This window comes from Camarhynchus parvulus, chromosome 2, assembly GCF_901933205.1.
Source record: "Camarhynchus parvulus chromosome 2, STF_HiC, whole genome shotgun sequence".
NCBI lineage: Eukaryota > Metazoa > Chordata > Aves > Passeriformes > Thraupidae > Camarhynchus > Camarhynchus parvulus.
This window is the reverse complement of record NC_044572.1, coordinates 81,907,104-81,933,973: the sequence shown is the minus strand read 5'-3', so window position 1 is coordinate 81,933,973 and position 26,870 is coordinate 81,907,104. Positions and strand designations below refer to the sequence as shown.

At 35.2% G+C, this 26,870-nt stretch overlaps 1 protein-coding gene across 1 annotated transcript in view; it reads right to left on the bottom strand.

Moving 5' to 3' along the window:
* ABCA13 (ATP binding cassette subfamily A member 13) overlaps positions 1 to 26,870 on the bottom strand; it is a 169,957-nt gene that overhangs the window by 120,653 nt on the left and 22,434 nt on the right. Inside the window, 11 exon segments of the mRNA XM_030964165.1 lie at positions 1,769 to 1,946; positions 7,494 to 7,658; positions 9,452 to 9,646; positions 12,166 to 12,287; positions 12,498 to 12,574; positions 13,760 to 13,932; positions 15,200 to 15,318; positions 18,785 to 20,656; positions 21,227 to 23,154; positions 24,965 to 25,164; positions 26,651 to 26,815. Coding sequence (XP_030820025.1) covers positions 1,769 to 1,946; positions 7,494 to 7,658; positions 9,452 to 9,646; positions 12,166 to 12,287; positions 12,498 to 12,574; positions 13,760 to 13,932; positions 15,200 to 15,318; positions 18,785 to 20,656; positions 21,227 to 23,154; positions 24,965 to 25,164; positions 26,651 to 26,815 — 5,194 coding nt within the window.

Here is a 26,870-nt window from a genome sequence, read left to right as displayed (position 1 = left end):
TCCACACCCTCCATTGTTCTGCAGCTTTGGATTCCTATATAAGAAAGAAGTAGGAATATACAAAATCCTTCAGAAATACAGACTTTCATTTTTGTATAATCTTACAAGAACCTGCCCAAAAAACAGGCAAAAAATTATCATGACACTTAACTTCTTGATTTGAAAAATCTAATCAATTGTCTTTTCCATTCCTTAATAAAAAAACCATATTCCAACATCACATGGGGCTACTAATACATTAGGGCATTAAGATCTAAGGAGTAGTTTCCAAGATGTCCCACTGCATTTGTACTCATATAAAGGCAATGAGTTCCTATAAGAAACATTTAGATTTTCATGCCCAACCCATGTTTTTGGGGGTTTTAATACTTATTACAAATGTTTTCAAAATATCCTGTTTCTAGTGCTCTGAAGAAATATTAAATAATACCAATAAAATTCTCAAGGAAGACAAATCTTTCTACGTGATGGAAAACCTAGGCCAAAACCATTTAAACTCCTGACAAAGTTTAAAGAGAGAAGTGTCAGAAATGTTTCATCAAGAAAGTTTCCTATCATCAAGAAACAGTTCTTTGCCAAAATTTTTACTTTCTTGAATGAAGCAATCATTAGTAAACATGATCCTTGCTAAATAATAGCAAAGGGTTAAGAAGCTGGAAGTTGGCCAGATGTAAATGTCAATAGACTAAGGACACAGAACATTTGCGAATCTGGGTTTGCTGTGATCTTCAGAAAGCCATTAGGAAATGTTTAGTATATACAAAATACATCACTGTTAATCACTGTGAGGCAGTATGAAACAAGTTTCTGTGGCTTCATTTTTTTTTTTTAATTTTCATTTTCCATTGTCCCATTTACAAATTGGTAAAATATGGGCAACAGTATTAATTCACTTATGGAAAAGCTGGAACTAACTGATGCCTTAAATATTGCAGAATCCCATGGTAAAAAGCACAGAAGAGTTGTGACAACTTGAAAAAAAAAATCAAAAAAGAGTGCTTCTGGCCTAAACATCTTTTAAAGAGACTAAATTCCAACAATCTGTCTAATCAGCCATCCAGCTGACTTCATTCTCCCAACAGGAAAGAAAAGCAGAGCTGCCTGCTTACCACTACATGCCACACATGTAAGTGAAAAGGCCAAAGCAGAGCTCTGGCTCCCTCCCAAGGGTCTCAGCCAAGCCAAGAGCAATTTCTGCCTGTAGAAACCAATAGATGACAGAGGCTTCCCTAGTGACCCTCTATCACTGTATTCTTCTCTTGCACAGGGCCACCTGAGGCACTAACAAGGTTATTAACAATATTAAAATTAATCAGGATCAGTCAAATGTGTATTGAAGAAAGGGAGCAAAGGTGAAACTATATGAGAGCTAAGGGATTTTTCTGAGCACTTGACAAACAGAATAGGAATATCAACCATTAAAAAACTCATTCTATCCAGAAGGTTTGTATATTTTACTGCTCAATAATACCACAGCTTTGTGTTTGCCAAGGAAAGGTAAGCAGCAATAAATTCTCAATCCTGTATCTCAAAGATATGTTTTTAATACCAAGTGCTTTAAAAATGATAATAAAAATGTCTCAAAGACAGGAACACTCTTATTTACTATCTGCAAAGATAGAAAAAACAGAATCTCTTCTGTCTCACCCACAATTATCTCATATCCACTTAAATTTTATTGATCAACACTTTATATACATTTCCACTTAAGTGGATAAAACCACTCTTAACCTGAATTCTACAACTTGTCAGATTTTTTTTTTCTTACTTGAGTCTTCAGGAATTCCATATTTTGCCATATTTTCTTCTAAAAGTCCCATGATTCTGGGCATGTCTATGAACAGGTTTGCATTGTTGAAAAATGAAGATTCTTCTTTACATACTGCCTTGATTACAGAACCCAGGGATCCGACAGCTGAACTTCTGAACTGCCCACCCTGCAAAAACTAGAACAAATGAACAAAAAACACAGATGAATCAAAGTTGCTTTAAATAGCTTCAAGGAGTAGCCCTGCCGTTCTGTCAATATTGGCGTCTAAGGAGATTGACAAAATTAGGCTGTTGAAAGAGCCTGTTAGGATGAGGTCCTGCTGCGTTCATTTCTATTCTTCTGATCACCATTATTGTGGGGAAAGGTAATGTAGTTTTAATTGTCAGGATACTCAATGACAGACAGCAGCATAATGTACCACACTGAAAATAGGAAAAATGCTGTGTAGCAGTTAGGCAGAAAAGGACTGAAAGCATTGAGACAAGTAGATGACAGATAATCTGATTCCAATGCCAGTTTTCACAAAATGTGCTCCTCTGGTAGATTATTCTTGTGTCACAAAGGCAGCAGAAACAACCAAAGCCATTTTGCTATGAACATTTACAGTGAAGACAGTTGCTAATAAAAAAAAATTTCAGATGCCCTAAAAGTCTATTTTTCAAGTGCATCTTTTAACTTGTTAGATGTGCTTACAGTTTTTGCACATCTTGAGTCATACCAGCATTTATTATTGCCATTTGTTCATGACTAGCATACATCTAATCAGGAGAGAGAGCAATCTGACTGCTTTTATGGCTTAAGCACCATCATTCACCACATTCAAAAAGGAAGAAGAACAACAATAGTCTCATCCTATGTGCAGCTCCACTTTTCAAATAATGGGCTTGGATTGTAAGTGATATCTCATGGAAGTCTGTACAGGTGCACAGCTCTAAGAGGACACAACTGCAAGGCATCTTGATGCTGTGGTGCAAATGAAGAGTGCACTGGCTTGCCTGATACTCATTACTGTAGCAGATGCTCATCAAGAAAGGCATAACTAGACTATCAGACATCATTTGAAGACTTCACAACTGGCAAGTAGAAAAAAACCTGTGGTATGTCAAACACACGCATTCAGCACAAGAAAAAATTAGCATTTTATTGCTGGAATTTTTTTAAACAGAAGAGTCAATTTTCAAAGTAATACAGCACTTTACATAAAGACATAATCACAGACAGTTTGGAAATTGTGCTGTTAGAAACAGTTTATCCTGATCAATGCATTTATTGAAGTGCCAGGTGCTTCTTTAGTAATCCTGGAGGAATATTAGTAAGCGTCATTTAAAACTCAGTGATAGCTGCTCCCAAAATCTTACTTTTAGCATACAGTTTCAGCACAGAAAAAAGTAAATAAGTAATACCCCTATTTCATAATAAAATCATCCACAGCCCTTGAATAAATCTGCTGGCATGGACTTCACTGGAGAAATAAACTTTATTTATGCACAATGCTGTTTAAAATTGGTTATGAATCTTTATTAGTGACTATTTGCACTAGAGGGATAAATGGGGCTTATTTCAGTCAAAGAGCACAAACGTGCTAATTAATTCCAGTTCCAATCAAAATAATTTGAAATTGAAATAATGAATATTTATGTGGTAAGCTGCCACTAACAGGCTGAATCTACTTACTGTCTTTCAACTAAATATCCACTGACTCAAAAAGATATGTTTCTTAAAATTTGGCTTTGATAAAGTATGAGGAATATATAGTATGGCTCTCACCAAAAAAAAAAAAAAAAAAAAAAGAGTTATCTTTGATCTAGTTTAAACTGTATAAATTAGGGTTGTAATCAAGACTGATGAATCCAAACAACCAGCCTCCTACTAACTAATCAGTTCAGCAAGCCACTGTAGCAAAGTCATGGAAGAGGAAAGCTGGTATGGAAGATTAAAAGGTTATCTGGAACTGGATTTTCAAATGGAGGCAAAAACCTCATAGCATAGGAGCTTCTGACCCAACAGAACAGCTGTATGCCAAAAAATGTTATTAATAAAAACAAATTCACATGGAATAGAAATACCAATGATTCATAAAAAGAGACTTCAAAGTCATACTGGGCTACAGAGCTTGCAAAAAATAAATCTAAAATACATTCTGAATCATTACATTAGAGAGAAAGAATGAGAGAGAAAAATAATGCAATTTTCCTGGAAAACTACAAGGAGCCTAAAGATAATTCAAAATTTGATGAAACCATAGGGGTAAAGGCAATAAATTCAGACAAATGGATAATCCTAATTCTTGGGAAAAAACATAAACAGAACAAAGCCTTTTTCATCCTGAAATTGACAGAATCAGGGGAATAATAGCAAGATTGCTGATTTGATTAAACAGTTTTCAGTAGCCTTTCAAATTTAGATGGAGCTATTTGAAAAGTAGAAAAATCATGTATACTCAAGAATGAGAAGTATAATGATCCAGGAAATAATGGATATTTGGTTCTGATGTTTATTAGAGCAAGATATACAGTGAAATTTAAGGGGAGAACATTAAAGACAAAAAAGTATTTGAGAAGTAAAATTTAATGCATTCTCAAGTTATCATGCCTGACCAACATTACATGTTTACGTGGGAGGGCAATTCCTTTCTCAATAAAATGTTACAAGTTGACTCAAGTTTAGGTGAACTCTAGCGACCAATTAATGTTCATGCTCCAGAAAATATTAATCATCAATTAATCCAATTGCTTATTAAAAGTGGTGAAGAAAATGGCATTAAGACAATATTGCAGGGAGCCTGTTAACAGGAAAGAAAGCACAGGATTACAAAGAAGTTAGTGTTTTTCCTGTGAGCCCTGAAAGAAGCAAATTGCCTAAATTTGCCTATCATTTAATATTGGAAGGCATTGCAAGAGAAAAGAAGATGAGAACCCAATATGGCAAAAAAACAAATGCCTAATTCTAAGCAAGTTGAATAGAAAGATAACAAGTGCAAAATCTTATTTATCAACTGAAATCATAAGATGTTGCTATAAAATGGAGGTCATCTCAGTATATCACTCATCCTTAATCATCTAAGACACAAAACTGTGTGCAGTTTATGAAAAAGTTGAATACAAGTTTAGGAAAGTCATTTTAGTAGGCATAAACAAGAATAAGCAGGCTACAAGGGTCATCAGTTGTAATTCCCCTCAAACAATGCACACATTTCTTCTTCCAGACATTCAGGATTAGCCTTAAACCAGCATGCAAAAACAATAAAATAATGCTAGACTGTCTTAAGCAGCTCAGAGTCTGATAGAAAAAGCTAAAGCAAAAACCAAATGCTAGAATAAAGGTCACTTCAACTATCAAAACAGAAAAGGACTGCAAATGGCCTTCCACACATATATGGGCAAGCCAGAGAAGTTAGAAATGCTACAGAACATTTTTGATACATGAATAAACATAGTAGCCACAAATAAACATAAGTTAGAATTTATTTATTTAAAACCCCAACAGGTTGTTCTACAATGAGGTTTAACAGAGAATTTGTTCAAGTTAGTGGAAGGATTACAGAGTGAGGCCACCTCTCACAATTAACAGCATTTAGCAACTCAGGAAGTCCCCTGCAGCTTACCTATTGATGAGCGACAAGCATGCAAAAAAATGTGTATGAAAATATAACAGAATAATTTCAAACAGCAAAACACAAGCAAAAATCATTATTGAAATCAGCAGTGTTTTTCTTCAGGGAGTTATCCACTCACTCAATGTTTTTAACAGTAGAATCTGGCACCATATTCCAGTTAATTCTGATAGGTTTTACATCATCTTTTATTAAAATACATGTACCTTTTCAATTCAACTTCACATTTTACAGATATATTAAAGCTATTTCTTGCTTTCCAGTTTTTCTTTCAGACAGAAATCCATGTTGATAAGTATGCATAGTTGACAATTACTTTATTATCTTTTTCTTTATAAAGTGTTTTTTTTTAATTAATTTCAACGTCTTTCTGACAAAGGTCCACACATTTTACCCCAAAAACATTTACATTCTTTATGTGATAACCTTTCAATGTCACTGAACTACTTTGCTCTTGGTAATCATGAAAACAAAAATCCATAAGGATGGGCTCTTTTGGAAATTGAAGAAAACATTTAAGGAGGGAAGTGTATAAGCAATATATGCACTTCAGTGGAGCATTTATTCAGTAGTACAAGTTTGGCCACCACAGAAAAGAAACAAAAATAATCAATAATTAAAACTCATTGGAAAGGATAAAAAAATCAATTTAAACCAAAGAAAAAGGAAACTTATACTTTTATTAGTCTTCAAAATGAAAAAAAAAACGTTATGGAGACAGAAGAGCCCTTGAAATCTAAAAAGGTAACTTATTAATAAAAGAAATAGGCACTGATTATTTTAATCGTCCACAAATTATTAGGTGACCAATAAGCCCCAGCAATTTCAAAAGTAAAAGGGATTTAGCAAAACATTAGAAAATAAAGATTGTGGGAACAATGTGATCAAAAAAGGTTAGAAGTGAAAAAATAAAAAAAATTCCAAGGTTAAATCTATGGTAAATTATGGGATAATAGGGGCAGCCATCGAGCAAAGCTTAAAACTGTGAGCAGATGGCCCTCTGCTGTCCCATTTGTTCATTTGCAAACACTTTTTAAGCAGCACCTTTTGAGAGGTTCTTCTATCAAATAAGGAACCTTGGGATTTTAGTCCATAAGGAATATTTCATTTGCTGGAAGGAAAGTCTGACCCAAATGGAGCTAGTTTAAGGAAAGCAGGAAAAAATGTGAAATGTCTGGTGAAAGTCACCATTAATTGCAGCAGCCAAAGAGTTACCCCAAAAAGAGAGGCTCAAAACTGCTAGATGCACCAGAACAGCATTTTTCAACATGTCTCTATCACACAGATTAGAAGATATTGAAAAATGCATCACTAAGGAAAATAGTACTTAGGCAGTGTTTACTCTGTACTCTAGCAATAAACCAGATTGCACCATCTATCACTGTGGGATCTTTCAGAGGTTTGCAATTTTAAAACAGATTCAATCCTCAGGTTTCCACAAAGGACAACAAACCCAAAAAGTAATGCCATGAGGGTCAGCATGTCTTCCTATGGAATTGGAACTTGCTGATGATTCATTTAACACTAGATCCACCACTGAGCTAGCTGTGCAGATATGCATTCAGCAATTGCCCTTAAAGGCAGAGACAAAAGAAATACCCTCACTCACACCTCATGCCACTTTTTTATAATGTCAACCAGAATTATCACGCAAACCCCTTAGGTGACACGAACAGAAACACAAGGCAGAAAGAAGAACTGCATAGGCTGTCTTGAACTCATATTCCTTAAAAAAGCAAAGATATTTCTTGTTTAAAAAGTAATGGTCTGCTCTTAAAAAAACAAACAAAAACACACTATCCTGGCTAGCCATCTCCAAATCACAGATGATAGAAAATGTTAGTCAGCTGACAAACACTGAGGTAACTTAGACATAATCTCATAATTTAATGAAAAAAGAGATGACAGAAACAACACAACACTAGTTTTAGAATTACCAGACTGCTTGAAAGAGACCAAATGAACCTTCCTAGGGTTTATGGACTCTTCTCAGCATTCCCTACTTTCTAGGAAATCATTTCTAGTAGCGTGCCTTCTTACTAAGCACATATCCTTACCTAATCACCTCACAAGGGGAATTAATTTTTCATATTGAAATCCTACACATACCTGCTGCAATGTAGAGATGTCAAGCACACCAATATTTTGAATTCCTTGGAGGAACACTGGAAGCTTTTCCATGACATGTTGGACTTTATTGAGAAGTGAACTGATACTAGAAACCACATCCAGCAGCAGATTTAATACATTGCCTACCTCAGGTGGTATCTGGACCTTGGAAAAGGAGGAAAAAAAACACAACAGGAAATTCCAGTTAGAAATAAATGTTAACCTTCCAATGAAGCATGCAAAATTATTCAGTCTTTTTCTAAAACTGATTCTACAATGATCCTACAAGCATGTTTAACAAAACTCCTTTTGATATAACCCTGGTTACTCTCAGATTAAGCTGAAGAGAAGCTCTCCATAATTTCATGTTAGATCTGGTTTATGACAAAACAGAAATTAATATTCAAAACATATTTACAACTGCCAAGTTGAAGAGAGCTTTCCAACCCAAGATGCTAATGGGATCTGCAACATTCTATCCTTTTAGAATTCAGTGTAAATATAAACTTTTTCTTCACCACTTTAAAAATGTTCAATGCAATGATTTCATATATTAAAAATAATTTGTAAGTTAAATTAAATTTAGAAACCACTTTAATTGCTTCATATGACCCCTAAAGTAACTAACTTTCCTGCCACACTCTTTCTCTTTGAATTTTTCACACTGAAAATAATTGTGTGCATTTTATTACCTACTTGACCTAAGTTCAATTGGCTGTTTACTATTTCCACCATGCAAATTTGTCATTATGGATTTTCTCTCTGTTCCCTTTGCTTTTGGGGATTAGTTAGATGATATGATAATACAAACTAATTCATTGTTACCTGTCTATGCAAAATAATAAAACCACTATAATCTCATTATATAGTTTCAGTGCTTCCTCTGATTATCTATTTTATCCACCTTTGTCTTCCTACTATAATGTCTGTGCTTGATTTTTTTCTCAGCCTTACACAGTTAGAAAAAATAAAATTGAAAGACACCCATTAAAAAAATCTTTTTTTGCTAAAAAAGTAGTGAACTTCCATTATAATTTAGGATGAGGTGACAACATTTTTTACTCTTTGCTAGAATTTTATTAGGTTTCTGTAGAGTTCAGTAGAAACACTTATCAGAATAAGCACTGGTTTATTTTATTCTATTATTTTTTCCCTAGGTTTGCAGACAATTCAGGAAGTAAAGTCTTTTCTTTCCCCTCAGCCATCTTTACCCACAGTGGGAAATTGTCTTGTTTTTAAAATTCTATATTTATCTGCTTAACTGAGCATGCAGCATCCAGAATAAAACATGAACCATCCAGAATACAACCAGAGTCCTATGGCTTTAGAACAAACTATTGCTCCTCACAATGTTATAAGGATATTTCAGATATTCATGCTCACATTTTATGTTCTGTCAATCAATTACCCCCAAAAGAACTGAACTAAATTTCTTCTAACTATCCCATTCAATAGTTCTGCTCTTACAGATAAAACCATTATCTCACTGAATACCCACACTAGATTCCAGATTATCTACAGTTATACAGAAAATACAGTTGTGCCGTAGACATTTGCATCCACAGTGCTATAAATTCTTCCTAGAAAATAGTTTTGTCATTCTTGTGATGTGAGTACCTATACTGCTTTTAGTTCAAATATTGTTAGATCAAGTCTTCCACTCTTACAAATAATGAAGTGACTAATTGCATGAACTGCAAACTCTGCTAAAGATTATTAAAAATACATCATTGACCTCCTGTGTTTTCTGCAAAGCTTTTGTAATTACTCCTCAGTGATAATTTTCTTAAGGAACAATCTATCAGCCCCATTTTTCAACTATTCTATTTGGGGAGCCAAAGACAAAAAATGCTGTATGTCTTCTGTTTGCTTTCATGGAGAAAGAACATCTGAAGAAAAAACATAATTATTAATCTATCTACCTGTGTGTCATATTACCTTCCAATAAAACATCTTACCTTGTAAATGATGTGACGGACATTCAAATTTTGTATAGTCAATACAAACATGGTATACAAGTCCAGTGCTGGTAAAGAGCATAATTCTTCCACTTCCAGGGAAGTTCTATTGTTTTCAGGGAGCTTTAGCAGCAGGCTAAGTACTTCTTCATCACATCTTCCAGTTAAAGCTACCACAAAGGCACTGTAAAGAACCTATCACAATATATGTGTATTAGAAATTTTTCTCTCTGAAATGCATCACCTTTTTTTATAGTCAATAAGGTGAAAATTTGTACCACAGTAACTTGACAATTTACAGGCACCAACAGACCTGAAATAATAAACCATACAGCTTTATATCAGATTGCTATGTTCCTACTTTATACTTCTTGTACATATAAAAAGATGAAGTATATTTCTTATAAGGATTTGCTTTCATTTTTCACAGGTCAATCATTCATTCTTGAGCATTCATACCATAAGCAGGCATATTTACAATGCTGAGCATACTCCTTCTAGCAGATATACACCTCTGCCGCAGGAACACCTGAGGATCAAAATCTGGGTGTGTAAATCACTAACATCAAACAATATGGTCCTTCCTTCTTTCAAAGGACACAAATTAACACTTGGGATGCCTATATGGCATAATGTCTACTCTGAGCCAGCTCATATTTCTCAGTTAAACACTGCTTCAAAGTATTATTTAATAGCAGATAAAGGGACAAATGCCTAAGTAGACCCTGGGTGAGGCTATAATAAAACATTCTCGGATAATGGTTTGAAGTGCTTGAAGCCCAGGTGTCTCAGGAGCTCTTAGCTACCCATTCAACAAGTCCAGAAAAAATACAAGTTTTGTAGGAGCCAAAGAAAAAGGCTCCATTGTACTGCTTAGGACAAAATCTGCCTCTACTGCCTCCATTGAATGCATCTCTTGCTGCTAATAGTACCCAGTCAGGGAGAGGATCTGCAAGACAGACAGGATACACAATTCAACTCTTTAATTGCCACAAACATTTTATTTTTCAACTTAATGATTAGATTTTTTTGATTTTTATTCTGAAACAGAATTTTTCCTTTGTGATTCTACAAGGTTTTCTACATATTTAAAGATTCACTTTTTTGTGTGTGCATTCCAGGAAGAGAATGAAAGTATAATTCTGTGAGCAGTGTAAGATGATACTGATTTGGACTTCTTGCTAGGGAGGAAATTTGACTGTGATGCACTTGGAAATTTATTTCAAATGTGCCTCAAATGTATATCACCATTTCAGTGCAGTTTTAACACATTCTATGTTTTATCCCTGAGGTTAAGTTCCTCTGAAATTTCCTTGCAGCTTTCTGAGTGCCAGTGCTAATCCACACTCAGTAAATGAATGCTTATAGTCTTCAGGTTACAGGTTTTAAATGATTTCAAGTCATTTCATCACTTGGCAATGAGCATGACCAGCACAAAACATCGTGGCAGAAATTATGGGTAAATAAAATAAGCACAAACAATTCCCAGGGTTACTTCTTACTGTTCCAGAGGAAAGCACAGTAGTAGTATATAATCACAGAAATATTGGGTACAATGGGCCTATAGCTATCATTAGGTTATCAGACAGTGGCTTTATAGACAATAAATATAATGGGCACGCCTAAAATATAGCTCTAGAAAGTACTTGTGCAGCTTTCATAATTAGTAAGAGACACGGGCCTTTAATGCTCCAGCTGGACCGGGGGAGGATTTAAGCACTAAGCAAACAAAAAGTTCTGTATCATTATCCAAATGTGAGATGTGTGTATATATCTAAGCTCTACATAAGACTGGCAAAAAGTAATGATGGAAAAGTAATTTGACAATTCAGCCAATTAGCATTATTATTCCAAAGGATCAAAGGTGCACTGAATCCCATTTAACTGAATTGCTTTCAGATGATTTTTCTCATTACCATTTAGTGGTATCACAATAACAAGCTAACAATAAAGGCAGTCACGCTGCCACAGAAGCAGAAGAACAAATCATCTATAAGCAGTTATGATGGTCTGAAATGCCTTTTTAATGCTGCACTTTTCAAAAACAGAGCTTGCGGCAGTTTCTGCAAGCGGAGCATCACTGACACCCAGTGGCTGCTTGACTGAGCTGATCAATTTTCACCAAATGCACCCTCAGCTCTTCAACAGACACTTGCAGCAGAGAGAACCTTTTAGGCAGCTGGCATTTCTCATGATTTGGACTGATCACTGGGATCACAGGAAAAAGCAATGGTAACACACAGACTTTCCCTCAGAAAACTTACTCAAAAGTCAACACCTCAAAGGGAAAGTAAAGCAAGACAGTGGTAAGATAATGTAAGAACAGTGAGAAACAGACAAAGAAATTTTAAAAAAATATATACATAAGACAACTCCATATCACAAGGAGCAGAGTGGTAAGATACAAAATGATATCTCCAGAAACCCTCATCTTTTCTACAATACCAAGACAGTAAAGCTTCAATTCTGCATCAGCACAAGAGGGTAAAACATTGCTGGAAGTAATGGAAGCAGTGCCATTTAGACCAGAGGAATAGTGCTACTATAAACTGATCTCTTAATGCATCACATTATTACTTTAAAGTCCTAAAACTCCCAAAGTATTTCATGTGGAAATATAAGATTCCACACAAACATGATTTGTTTTGCTTCAGCTGGCACACCATGCTATAGATTAACCCACTAATTTGACACCTCTTTTTGATTTTTTTTACCTCTGAATGAGAGACACTGGCTTCCAAAAGAGTATTGACAGTTTCTTCAGAAATATTGACAGAAGAACCAATGTCCAGCCTCAACTGAGTAATATTCTGCACAAAATCTTTGACTTTCATATCTGGAAGAGAAAGAAAATACCAACCGCACCAAATTTATTAATTAGATTTAGAACAGATGGTATCCTTTTCATTCAATTCACAAAATTGCCTTATGTCAATAGTAGTAGTGTAGTAATTAACAGTGGCCCTTTGAAGTTGAAAGAACAAAGAAACTGTTATTGTCCTACAAAATTGCACTTATAGTAAAAGTGAAGAAAACTGGAACCCACCATTCACAGGATTAAAATTGTTGAGGAAAGCTGCCGCTGGGTTTTCCGACAATTGTAGCTCCAAATATTCAGTCACCCTGGAATGATAGCCTTAGTGTCACAAGTTATCAGAACCAAGTCATTGGCACTTCGATGTATAAAGACAAACATGAACAGTGAAACAGGACTAAAAGAGGCAACAGTGTCCCACTGTGCTCTGTGTGCACACACTGCGCACACAGTCAGCACCTCTACAGACCTTCTCATGCAGTATTTACCTGGTGCAGTGGTCATCATATTTCATGCCTAAATGAGACTGCATATGAAGAGATACACATGTGCAACTCTACATATATACATATGTAGAGATAGATTCCCATAATGACTAAGGGCCCTAGCAAACAGCAACTTATAGAGAAGGACCAGTCTAGCAATATCTCACTTCCATGTTTCTCACTGAACACACATTTTTAAAACAAATCACTGAAGTTCGAGATGAAAATAAGTCCATCTAATTATAATTTAAGTAATAAAGATTATGCACACATTAGATATTATTTTCTCCTCAAAAATGGACATGAGCCCATGGTGGTTAGGAACAGAATCTAGGCTCAAGTTCTTCTGTATTATTACTGTAATTCACAGACACCATTCAAGCCTGTTATGAAAACAATCCAACAGTCAAACCAGTATAGCAACAATTATAACAATGTCTACATCTAGCTGATTGCAAATTTGAAACACTCTGTAGTAGCAGCTTTACTTAAAATCTAATAGCTTTCCCCATGCAAATAACTATCAGAATTTGTTTGGATGACTTGAATCCCATCAGTTTGCGATCAGCCTACTGTGTTTCTAACTCTTAGAACTGCTGAACTGATTTGAATGCTTAATATTTCACAAAAAGATATTCAGCTATTGAGAGGAAAAGACATATCAAAAGAGCTATAAATTAAAAAATTGGATATCAAAATTTTGACCTAACTTGAGTCAGAGGAAATTGAAAATTTTCTTAGATGTGATCCAAAGCACTCAGCTGGCAGAGCAGCAAGATCTGCTGCAAGTGCTTGGCAAAAAATTGAAGGTTTTTAGGAGTATTCAGTTATTCTAAATTACTTAAATGATTTCTATATTTTATCTACTCAGTTTGAAGTTAAATGAACAAAGCTTAAAAAGACAGTATCTCTCCTGTAATCACTTAGTTTAGAACACAGGCATATGCACAGAATAACATCATTAATGATGAGGAACCATTTGAGGTACCAAAATGTGAAATGCTTTACATTTGCAGTCGTCTCTGGACATTCCCCAACATCAGCTGGCATTCACAGCTGTCACTGCTGGTATTCTGCAAGGCTCCCACAAAGCTCTCCAAAGCATTGGAAAGTTTTTGGTTTATATATGCCATACTCTCACAATCTCCCTTGTTGAAAGTGGTCAAGTATCTTCCAACATCCTGCAGAACACAGTGATCACATGGTTAGTAAATTCATGAAACTGTGTTACAGCTAGAAGTAGCAGTTCTCAGCAACTAGATGATTTGTAGCTTCAAATGAGAATTTGGGTAAGATAACATTCTCGTAGTCATTGTATGATTAACTGAAACTGGAATAAATGTTTTCAAGAAGCGAGGAATTTTCAAATATTTGAGTTTTGGAAACAATCAGATTGGGAATTTGAACTAGCCTGTCAAGGACAGTCATCCACTGATAGAAATGCCAACCTTTAAAAATTTGTTTCAAAATTAAATGAGCTGTTCTTTTCCCTTTTTTTTTTAGTCTGACCATTTTATCTTTTTCCAAAAAGCTTGTTTTGAACATCTGTTTTGATTCAACAAACCAAAATACCTGGATCCTCATATCCAAACTTTTTCATGTATTATGCTCAGTATAGTATGCGCTTCTATGTTTTCTCCTGAATATTTACAATTTTAATTTTGCAAAGATTTTAATATTTGCAGAAGTAGGTCATAGAAGGGTGGTGACTACACAATGTATTTAGCCTGCAAAAGTCTGCTTTGAGTGATGCCACTTGTCATTTGTTTAACACATTGCTGTTAGTATCAGAAAATTGTCCAGGTAGCCAAAGCAGCAGAGCTATTTAATAAAGAGAAGACAGATTCTATACTAAAAACTAAATTACTGTAGTATTTTTTCTGTGTACACACATGTGTGCTATCCAAAGGCCTGCTTCCATCTCTGGATGAATCTCTATATGCCAAATATTACCCTCATCTGCTGGCAATTTCATGTTAAAGAAAAACAGACTGAACCCAACCGGTAATCATAACTGTTATTTTAGCCTTAATTATTCTGGCTAAGAAGTTTATTTGTTCCTACTTTAATTTCACAAATGTTCCTGTGAAGATTTTAAGGTATAAATGTACTATAACTCATTAAATTCGCAGAATGATGGAATTTAAAGAAATTAAAAATGGGCTGCTTTTTGACATTGGTTGACAATCCAATTATCTTAGTTATAGGATTTCTAATAATTCAAAGTCATACTTTCAGCTTGTGAAGCTCACCAATGTTTATTTAAGGAATTTCTTCTGGGTACCTCTATCAGAATTATCAGATCTATACCTATTTAAACTTCAGGTTTGTATAGCCATTGTGGAGACTTGTCATTCAGACAGTGGGGAAAAAAAGGAAACTTTCATTAGCTTCCAAAGTTTAATGCACGCTGTAAAGTACACTTGTAGGTGAGGGAATCATTCAGACCTGATAATGATCTTGAACCACAGCAATCCCTTCAAAGACAGCGAAGAGCAAGTGACTCATTAATCCCTCTTTACACTTAGTAATGGCACAGAAAATGTTGCTAAAGACAATGGGTTCTTCTGTAAGAGAAAATGTCCAGATTTAATCAGATAAAAAAACCAACTTGAAATCAAATTTAAAGTTAGCCAACAAGTAAGGGAACATTTTTAAAATGAAGGAACATCTCATGTGTTCAGGCACAGAGAAATATTTCTAACTAAATTTATGTATCATTTCAGAGGACAAGAAAGGCTGGTTTGGTTCAATTTCAGTTACTCTTCTCCATTACATTTTTATGATCAGTAATAAGAGCATCCCTACCTGCTACAGAACCAGAGAGGACCATTTCCTTTTTGTTCTTCATGAGCAACAGCACATAACTGTGAGAAGCTGAGTATATTAACCACATCTACCTTTTCCTCAGGCAGCCTCCCCTGATGCTATTTCCCTCTAGGAACACCTGGGTGTGAGTAACCCTCCAGTGAGCAGTAACTCTCAAACCCAAACTACTAGTGGAGGAAAACAGCATTACATAGGTATTTTCCATATCTTGGGATAATGAACCCATATAGGGTGATAGTATTATCCCCCTGGTCATCCATGGAAACTGTTTCTGCCCAAGCTTGCAGCCACCATATCCTTGGAAAAAGCCTCCTTTCTGCTGTCTGCAGTGGGTTTGTACATGGGATAGTAGTGAAGGAATTTGACTTGACTGCTGTACTCTCATTCAGTATCAAGGCAATTTTTTGAACTATGTTTTGTTTTCCTTAAGTTTGTTTCTTAAGTCAAATAGGAAGAATAATAAACATTAAACACTGCTTCTAAAACAAGCAAACCTTGATCTTGCTCATAGAAGTAATATTACTATTCCTCAAATCAAACCAAATCCAGCAGTTTTCATTTTTTCTCATTAGGTTTCATAATATTTTCTGTAACAAATGAAACATTATGAAACATTCCCACAAAAGAGGATTGAATTGAGAATGACAGAAATTTAGTTGCCTAATCTCAGTTCTCTCAATAAACAGACTGTTCTTCAGAGGTCAAGGACAGAACACAGGTACCTGGCTACACAATTGCAGTATCACTTAGCCTAGCTCAACAGCACTACTGTTTTACTCTTTGGAACTACATCCCTCACAGGGGAGTGGAGAAGACAGTCAAAACTGGGTTGTAATCACATCTTACACTCTTTTGGAAATTAATTAGGCATAAGACACTACAGATTTTGTCCCTTGCCCTAGAAGAGCAGGTTAATGTCTCCTGATTGCTCTTTGCAAACAATTCTGGGCATAGTTGGCTAAAATATGAGCTCTGAAAAGCACTGGCTTTTGTTTCCCAAAGAAATAATAATATGAATTAATACTCAGGTCAATATCTATATTGAAAGGTTTTAGCCTTTCTTAAAGTGCACAACTTGGGAGCATATACATAAGGAATAAAACAAGGTAACACATTAAAATTTGAACAATTTGTTGAATGTGAAGTTTTTCAGCTACAGGTAGTCAATTCACTGGTGTGAGAAGGCCAGAAGTGAGAGATGCTACTTCCTTTAAATACTTGCCCTGTTTTTCCTTATTGTCAAATACACACTGCCCTGTGGCAAGTCTGGCTCATTAAAAAAAACCTGTGACCTGACTCAGCTCACTAGCTGAGGAGGGGCAACAAGGTCTCCTGCTTTCCCTGGGATTTTAAGTCCACATGAACACTCCAGAAAGAAATAATTCCTTTGTGTGATCTGTATCAGATTTCTTCGTATGCCTCTGTTGGTTTAATTTCCAGGCATCAGTATGCTTGCTGTGCTTGGCATCACCCAAATTACCTTATTTGAACAAAAGTTTGCTCAGAGTAAAGCCTTAACTTAACAGCACTAACACATGGGTCCCAGAGTCACTACTGTGATAACCAACCTGAAAAGATTTTGAGAGTATTCAAAATGGTAAATTGCAATTTCTGCAATAGTATGACACTATCAGGGTATAAACGTTCCTGAAGAATGTTGCAGATTTTAGATGCTCTGTAGAAATATCAATAAGAAAACATTATTTTCATTCCAAGGGTACCACAGAAAAATTTCAAGTGACAATGCACAAATACAGTCTTCAATGAACCACACAAGGATTTCAGTATTAACAGTTATTACATTTGTTTGAACTATTTCAAAGTCAGAATACTTCCATGTTAAAAAATATACCGTAGAAGTACTAGAAAATACCTTCACAAAATAAACAAAATTATAATAGCTTCAGAAATACTAAGAGGCCACAGAATATGTTGCCTTGATGGTAAAGAGCAGATAATCAGCATGTAGGGAAAATAAACCACTTTTCTAGTACTTGTTTTTGATATTTTTCAACAGATTAGGTTAATACTTGGCCCTGATAGACAATGGTTTCATGTATTTACATAAAATTAATCATAAAGGTCAAAATGCCACATCACAGCATCAACTTTACAACACCATTTCTCAGCTGGTTTATGTCAGTAGGGCCAGTAGATCCACCAGCAAGATACCCTAGAGCTGTTTGGAGCAACCAACCTGTGTCTCATTCAATTTTGTTTAAATGCAGCAACTCCAGACCAGCAGCCTTTTTATTAAGTAAACCATCAGTAAATCTGAAGCAGTTTCCTCTGCTTCTGAATTACATCTGATCAATCAGGCAAATATGATTGTGGGCTCAAGATTCCTTCAGACACTGCATTTATTAAACTGACCAACTTAACTCAATAGCCATTAGACATCAACAAATTTGAGTTAAAGAAATTTTGTATAGCTGCATTTGGATATAGAAAAAAACCTCCACTCACGCTACAAAGAATTAGGCCCAAGCATTCCTTAACATTTAGCTCCAAAGGCAAAAATGACTGTTGCCTGCCAATTAGTGGGGGCTCAGTATTCAGACTTGCAAGGATTTTAAAACACAAGTATCTTCAAATAATTATTTCTATAATAGTTCCAAAGAAACCAATTCAAGTATCAATACATATGACTAAACACGTATTGTAAACATAAATTAACCACAATAATCTATCCATACAAATGTTCTGATACCAAATACAGCTAGTCCGAACAACATAAGTTGGAACAAATCTGAAATGAAACACTAATTAACTTAATAAAAGTTTTGATTGAGCTGTTCATAAACAGATAGCCCTTCTGTCATTGTCAGCACACTTCCCAAAACGAGTACATGGAAAACACTTACCTCAGTTCTGCCATTACATCCTTATGCAAATTCATTAGTAAGAGTTTTATTTTATTCCTGTCATGTTCTGCAGTGGACTGAAATAATACTTGCAAAATCTCTTCCATGATCTCCAGAGTTCTGCTTTGGGACTGAGTAGAAGTGTCTCTATATGGTGCATTATAAAAAAATGAATCAATAAAGTCAACTTTATGAAGCTCAGTATTGTTTGTATGCAAAGCTTCTTCTACAACATCATGATCAGCAATTATGTGAAGGAGGCTGTTTAGCAAAACTGAAAAAGCAGGGTGAGTATCATTCAATTTCTCTCTGCTAAAATGACTGTCCCCAAACCACATACCAGTATAGTCCTTCTTAGACTTATTTTGGAATAGCTCCAGAAAGGCAATAATATTTTTGACAGCCAGCAGTAGGTCATTTGATGGATTTTCATTAGTCATAAGGAGAATTAGAGCATGCATTATTTTAGAATCATTTTTATCATTACACTTGCATATAATATTCACAATGTCTTGTAGATCTTCAAAATTTCTTGATATGGCATCTACAGATGATGTCTTAAACTGCTCTAGTAAAACATCAGGAGCCATTGAAGAGGACTGTCCAGTGGCCAACTTTAGTAATTGAAACTCTTGATCTATCACCACAAGTAAGTGTCTAACACTAAAATTCACGAATAAATTTTCTATGCTTGTAACTACAGGAAACAAGAAGTTCTCAAAGTTATCAGTTATATTGATGTTCCCACTTAAAGCTGAGATTTTCATAAGCATTGCGTGTGTCTGGTTTCCAACAGATGAGAGCGTCATTAAAGGCTGAATTACAGAAAGAAAAGAAAGAACAGCTTCAGCATTCAGAAGTCCGGAAACTTCACTGGTCATATTCTTAACATTAGTAAGAACACTCTTAAGTGATGTTCTTGACTCTCTGTTCCAGCTTAGGCCACCATAAAGATTATCCAGCTGTTCAAGAAGTCTTTTGGCCATCTCCATTTCTGACACTGAAATGCTGCCCAGAGTTTCGATGATTTGTAAAGCCATTTGGCTCTTTGGTGTGGACGAACAATTGATTGCATGTGTATTATTCACCTGCAGTGGCACAGCATAAAGGGATAGCTCATTCCAAAAATCAAGCAGCTCTTCAAGAACTGAGCTATTTATATGATGGAGCTCAGAAAACTTCAAAATTATAGAGTTCCATTCTTTAATCTGATGAAAAAAGCAAGTCAGATTACGAATTATATCCATCTGAATGTCCTCCATAGAACAAGCGAAACTGTCATCCAAAGTGATGAGTTTAAGCTCCTTAATGACTTCAATGACTGCGTTGTAATGAAGAGTAGAATTGGTGTGCACCAAATCACAAGGTTTAACAGTGGCATCACTCTGAGGTGTTGCTGTTGTGAGAGTCCAGCAGAATGCTGCAGAAAAACAAACAAAAGCATCTCCAGGTTCATCAGAGATGTCTGCCAACATCTCCAGCAACGTTAGAAGATCTTCTACTTGGTTAGAGAACTCCTCATCAGTAAACATTGGCATTTTTTCTTCCTGAGTCAGTATGAAAGCATATATTTCAGCTAGTGCTTCTGTAACATTTCCATGAGCCAATCTTTCTGTAAGGCTGATGACATCAAAAAGGAGGTTGAACACATCTTCTGTATTGTAGAGCTCATCGTGTTCAAAAAGTTGTGTTATTTGGCGTACACCAGTCAGGTTCCAGTAACATGATATGTTCTCAAATGCATCCCACCAGTCTGTTAAGGTACCTAACCCAGAGTTCTCAAGGTTAAAAGGTTTGATATTTTTAAAGAAACTTTCTAGGTTCTCCTGGACCTGTTTGAATCTACTTATCAAAAACTCAACATCCATGTTTCTCACGATTTGCACCAAGGCAATCATATGATTTAGAAGCTCATTTTCATCTCTTAATGGAAAGTCAACATAAGTAGGAGACTTGAAAAGTTCAAGTGCCATCCTTACCAGTTCAATATTCAGACCTGCTGTTTCTATCAGTTTCTGAGGAAATGTTTTATGTTCATTCTGCAAGTTTGAGTCAAGTTTTCCAATCATATATTGAAAGAATTCCATCAGCAAACTGATATTTTTCCCATGCAAGAAAGGTTCATTCTCATTGTCCAAATGAGAGGAGCTGTTTTCTTGGAAGTCAAAAGTTTTATTTTTCAGAAGACTTTGGATTTCTGACAAGAGTTCCACTGATATAAGAGAAACGTGGTGAAAAGGATTAAGGAGCATTCTTGAAGTTCTGTTGAAACCAGGGGTCAACTGACTAAAATGGGTCTTATTTGACATATACAATGAGCTCCCAACTAAATCACTAATAATGGTTCGCATTTGGTCTCCAGAATTATTTAAAAGTTTAAAAATAAATTCAAGCACATTTATGTCATGTTTGACATAAAGTTCAGGGAGAACAAATTTAAAAGTTTTTGCTATGATATTGAAATAAACACTTGCACAAATCACATTAGAACCACCTAGGGAACATTCAGGGAGTGTCAAATTAAAAACCAAATTAATGAAGTCCATCACATTCATTAGCTTAGCATCTGTCTCAGCATTTCCCAGCGACTGCAGAAGAAATAAAATATGTTTTGCACTTTCAAGGTGGGAAGGTGACTTGTTTTTTTCAGTGGGATTACTTAATCCATATAACCACGTGTTACAATCCTCTGCTTCATCCATTGTACTATGAAAGTTTAGAAAGGAGTTAAGATGAGATGAAAAATTTGTTTGCAAGTCTCTTATGTCTTTCAGACTATTACCCAAAATTAGTTTGGTAATATTCTGGAAAATGCTGATACAAACCATATATTTGTCTCGAGGTACACCTTTTAAAGAAGCAGATGTGGCATTTATCTCAGTGAGAATAATTTCAAGTTCCTCTTGGGAGAGCTTAAGAATAGTAGAAAGGGAATTTTCAATGGAAAATACACCAGGACCCTTATCTTCTCCCTCAGATGCTCCTGAGATGAAAGCATCAAGCTGAGAATTCAAAAACTCTTCATTAACAATTTTCAGTATAGATTTCTGCATTTTAGTTATCACATCTCCTATTATCTCTAAAACACTTTCTAAACTGCTATCTTTAAGCAAGTTTGTGACTTCAAATGCATTGTTAATTACACTTTGAAAATTAACAAGTAAAGCCTCAAAATCTTTCAAGTCATTTAAATTGCCATGTTCCTGAAAAACAGCTCTCAAAAGCTTCATTGCTGCTCCTGTAGCTTCAACAATAGCCATAGCTGTATTATTGCACAGTTCATCTTGAGTTACATTTAAAAGGTTTTCAGAGAGATATGCCAAATCATCTCTTAGGCAGACAAAAAAGGTTGAATTCAAATTTAAGATTTCCGATGCTTCTTCAAAAATCTCTGTCCATGCCTGAAGCCATGTAAAAGTGCAGTGCAAAGCAGAAGGCACACTTACCTCATCTCCCCAGTTTGTTACATCAGACAGGACACTGTCCAATGGAAGTAGAAGTAAGTCATAAACCTCTACTGAATACTCTACTGAACTCGTGTTTGCTAGATAGAAATCAGTGCACCCATTATTTACGAGGCATTCTGGAGGGAGATCAAGAAACTCTTCCAAATAACATAAGACAGCTGTTTGGAGCTCTTCATCTATAAATAAAGTTTTAAGGCTGCTCAGAATGTCATAAACAATTTGTATATCTTTTTTTCCATTCTGTGCAAGAAACTGTGCTTGAAACTCTGTATAGTTGTAAATTAATAGTAATTTTTCACAGAGAGACTTACTGGTGAGATTCCAGAGAAGATCAAAAGTTTCAAACAGAAAATCAAAAACTAGTTCCTTATTTTGCAAATCATGCCATACTTGAGAAGATGACATACTTTTTGAAGCCTCATAAAGAAGTTTTAACACAGTGTTATTGCTCTTAATATTTAAAACCAGATCATCATTCTGGTACAGAGAGAAAATTTTTGGAACAAGTGAGGCCACAATAGTACTGTTTAATTTTTGAATATTTTTGAGGAAATCATGCACAATTTCTCCTAATTCTTGTACCTTATACATAAAAGTTGCATTGGAGAGCAATAAAGAAGAGGTATTACTCACTCCAGGTATTGTGCTAAATGAGACATTGACATGATCACCAGACAATGATCCAACTTCATAGAGATTTCTTTGGAAGTGTTCACTAAAATGTTTTAAACGGTCCAAAGCAGTAATATTTAACTCTGGCCAATCAGTCAGGATCTTTTTGAGCAACACCATACTTCTGTTATAGATTTTATTTTCTGTAATGGAAGATAAAATTCTAGATAAGGTCTCAATTACCTCTTCCTGCTCTACTTGACTCAAGAGAGAAAGCTTAGAATCTAGCTCATGGAATGCAATTTCCACTATACGCCAGAAAAGTTCTGCCTTCTTTTTTGTCCAGATGCTCTGAAGAGGCTGGAAATTTTTTTGTAGGTCATTATGGAGTTCAGAAACTGCAAGTAAGAAATTGGTGGCAGATTCCTCCCCCTCAGCAAAATTTTTTATCCATATAATTGCATTATTCAAGGCATTTTCAATTAGAGACTTGTTTGAAGAAACTGAGAAATCAAACGTTATAATTTTTTCTATGACTTCTACAAGGTGAAAAAGATGATCCATTTTGTTTTCACCAGAAATCCTTAAGTTTTCTTCTGTCTTCAAAAACTCTTTGAAAGACTTCAAAATCCTGAAAAATTAATCAATCGTAAGTTATTTTCTTGTTAGTCATCTAGCAGGCAGCAAGAATTTCTAACTATATACTATTTAAATTTTAGAATCTAGGTTTATTTACTTAATTCAAGGAAATTCCAAATATAATTTAAATAGCAGTCGCAAATTAATCACCACAAAATCTGAATTAGCAAAACTTGACAATTGTTTTGGGTTTCAAAAAATGTGGAAAAAAAACCCTACTGGAAAGTCACAACCTCATTCAAATCAAAACCTGAATGTAGACAGCAGTTAAAGAATTGTGCATTTATCAGTACTTATAATCAAGCTTGGAAGCCACAGAGTACAACACCTTTGAGTACATAACATTTTCAGCTGCTTAAAAGAACAAATATTTTATGTTCCACAGACTAACTATTTTACAGAAAGGAATGTAGCAATAAAATTGATCAAAACATCTAATTTTCCATGAATTCTAAAGAATTTTTTGCTTTCTCATAATTATTGAAAGTTAAAACATTCTAATTGACTGCCTGATAACTGAACACTGCTATTTCAGTATCTACAAAAACATGAAATCACAGTGAAAATTGGAATGCACCCTCTGATGTTTCTATTGTGTCAGTATTATTTATCAAAAGAAAAAACAACTACTAGCTCTGTAAGATTGGTCAACAGGAGGTGCATGGAAAAAAGAGTCTTTGAATGTAGAGGCCTCAAGCTGAAAAATATCTTCACCTTAAATATATTTTCTTTCTCTCCAGACTCTGCAATCAACAGAGGTAGAGCACAAAAATATTGTGCGTTGCAAACAAAAGGATAAAACTGCTAAAAAATTACTTTGTTGTTGCTTACAACTGCAGCAGCACAGCAGTTTCCTTTTATAAATTAGAACCAAATTTCAAAACACACTACTAAATTTTTAAACAATTTGACTGCAATCTCCCTCTTACTAGTTGATAATGGAATCACTCTCTTACTAGTTGACAAGTAATTACAAGTAATGAGAAACTGAGGCCAATACTACATCTCCCAGAAGCGATGCAAGTCTTCCTCTGACAAATATTAAATCCCTTTATGTACAGCTTAACTCTTCTGTAGAACCTTCCAGAGCAGGAATATTTGAACAGCTTGACAAAACATATCATTCTTAATAAGTCCAGGGCTTATAGTCAAATCTTCACATAAAGTGTCTACATTTGCATTAAGTCATGAACCAAACAGAGAACTTGAAACTGTAATGAAAGCTCAAAAACATCAAAAGAAATCACAGACTCAGAGTGCCGTAGATGAGATTGCAAATTTCATATGTACAACTAATTCTATGTGTTTAAAAATCTGTTTCATATAGGCTGTAGCTGTTGATGAAGGCATCTGTTACAAGATCTCCTGTGCAACTGAGCTAACCTCTACAATAAAAATTCTAAATATTTCACATGCTCTGGACTTGCTATACATGAGAAGTATTACTGACTCACACCAACTACTTGTGGGAATTCAACTTTGTTTGCAGAACAAGATAACGAATTCATGTCCTAGTTCAAAATGCCAATTATCCACAGCTGCTGATTCCTGTGAGTCCTGATCATGTAGTAGTCATGTCCTCTGTTGAACCTGTAGGAAGCTATATTCTGAAGCATGAACTTAATTTCTTTTCCAGAATATGTAAGCATCAGCACAATTATTTGACTGTATACAAGGTTTTGAACTACAGAATAAAAAGAAAATTGCAAAACAGACAAAAACAGAAATCAATTAAAGTAAAACCAATATTCAGGTCGATCTAATTTTATAAGACAAGTTTCAGAAAGATAAGTATAACTTACCAATGAGATGGAACATATCCTTCTGAAAAATAGGCATCTGATTTCTCATTCCATTGCTGGATCAGGGTATTTATCTCTGAAAAAAGTTTCCTGTCTTCCCTGTCATCTAAAAATTGAGACATTAAACCAGCCACAATTCTTCTAAGTTCCAAAAGGAAATTTTGAGAGAGATTGCTGCTGTCAAGCCATTGCTCAAGTACCTAGTGCATTGAATGCAAAACAGAACATCTCATTAATCAAAGCTTTCTTACTTAGGCAGTACACAACATTTGCATGTCTTTAAAAAATTCACACAATCAACAACGATACCAAAATTTCTCCCTTACAACCTGTCTAGACTCTGAAATTACTGATGTGACAAAGGTTGATTTTCAATACAGTTTTGACTGACATGCAAGTTGGCAATGTAAAGGGCTACAGCACACAAACAACTGACATCCTATGTGGTGCTGACCTTGCCTAAAGACCCAGGAAAGGAAAAAAGATGGACTGAGGCTGAAATCAACCAAAAGCTGACCTCCACAGCTGATTACTCAGTCTTCTTTTACCAGACTTCTGCCTACACTGCCAATAAGATGGAAGACAGCAGCCTTAACATTTTTGGAGCCCCATAACACAATGATGATGAAGAAGCCTGCATGCTCCCAATGCATGGTCCAGAAATAAGCGTAAAAAGGCCTGGCCAAAACTACTGACTGCTCTCCTTTCCTTCACCATTACCTTTCTTTTCAATGTCAAGTGAATATAACTGATTTACTCTAAGAGATATTCTGAGATATTCTCTTCACCAAGATAATTCACAGTGGCCAGCAGCTTACATATTTCTGTTTCCCATAATAAGAACATCAACCCATGCTAAGAGTTTTAAAATCATGACTGCAATTATTACTGGGTTTTCCTACACAGAAATTAGTGCATTAGTTTTGGCAGTCACATTGAATTATTACCTCCTACTTCATACTTCATCATATAGCAGGGAAACCTCAAAGATCACATTTTTGAGGAAATACACAGGAAGATCGACATTTTTTCTTTACATAATATTGCAAACATCTCCAGAGCAGCTTGATACATTCTTCTTCTTTTTTGAATGGAGAAAAATATGATGTTTCAGTATAAAAACAAATACCAGTGTTACGGTAGCTAGGTGTTTTTCTTAGGAAACATCTGATATTTAATTCTTTTGTCCATGCAACTACATATACATCATTACAGAGAATGCATGGCAAGCTATTCTGCCAGATGAGAAATTTAAGATGCTTTACTGGAGGTTTACTTTTATCTTGCTTCAGCCACCATTGCCAGAGTCAGTGAGGGGAAAAAATAAATTAATTAATTATATACCAGTGTAGGTGTCAAGTCAATTTTCAGTTTTGTTCAACATTCAATCTCAAGTGGAACAGTAAACAGTTTCCTCAGACAGGTCTCTGCATTGCAGCATATTTCATCACATTCCCTATTGCATTTCAAATCTGAATCTCCATTAATGAGAAAATCTGATTAAGTGGACACATGATGATAGATTACACTTCCACTATAATGATCCTTTATAAGGATTATTTCATTTTATTAGCAAGAAATTTCAATAAAACAATTTTATAGATAACTTAGATTTTTTAACTGAGTTACTGCTGACAACCTACATCCAAAAATTAGGAATTCAAACTATTAACTTATTAAAGTTACCTGTGCATAGAGTTTGAACTTGCTGACAGCATGAACAAGATACAGTTTGGCCTCATGCTGGGCAGAATTACAGCCCTCTCCATTATTCTCCTTGTTTGCTTCATCTTCTGGGACAATAGCCAGAGCAGAGCACACAAACTGCTCCAGTGTCTCTCCTGTGGGAATCTGGCAAGGACACAAGGAATTGATGAGTATTTCAGGAGCATTGCTGAGTGTTAGC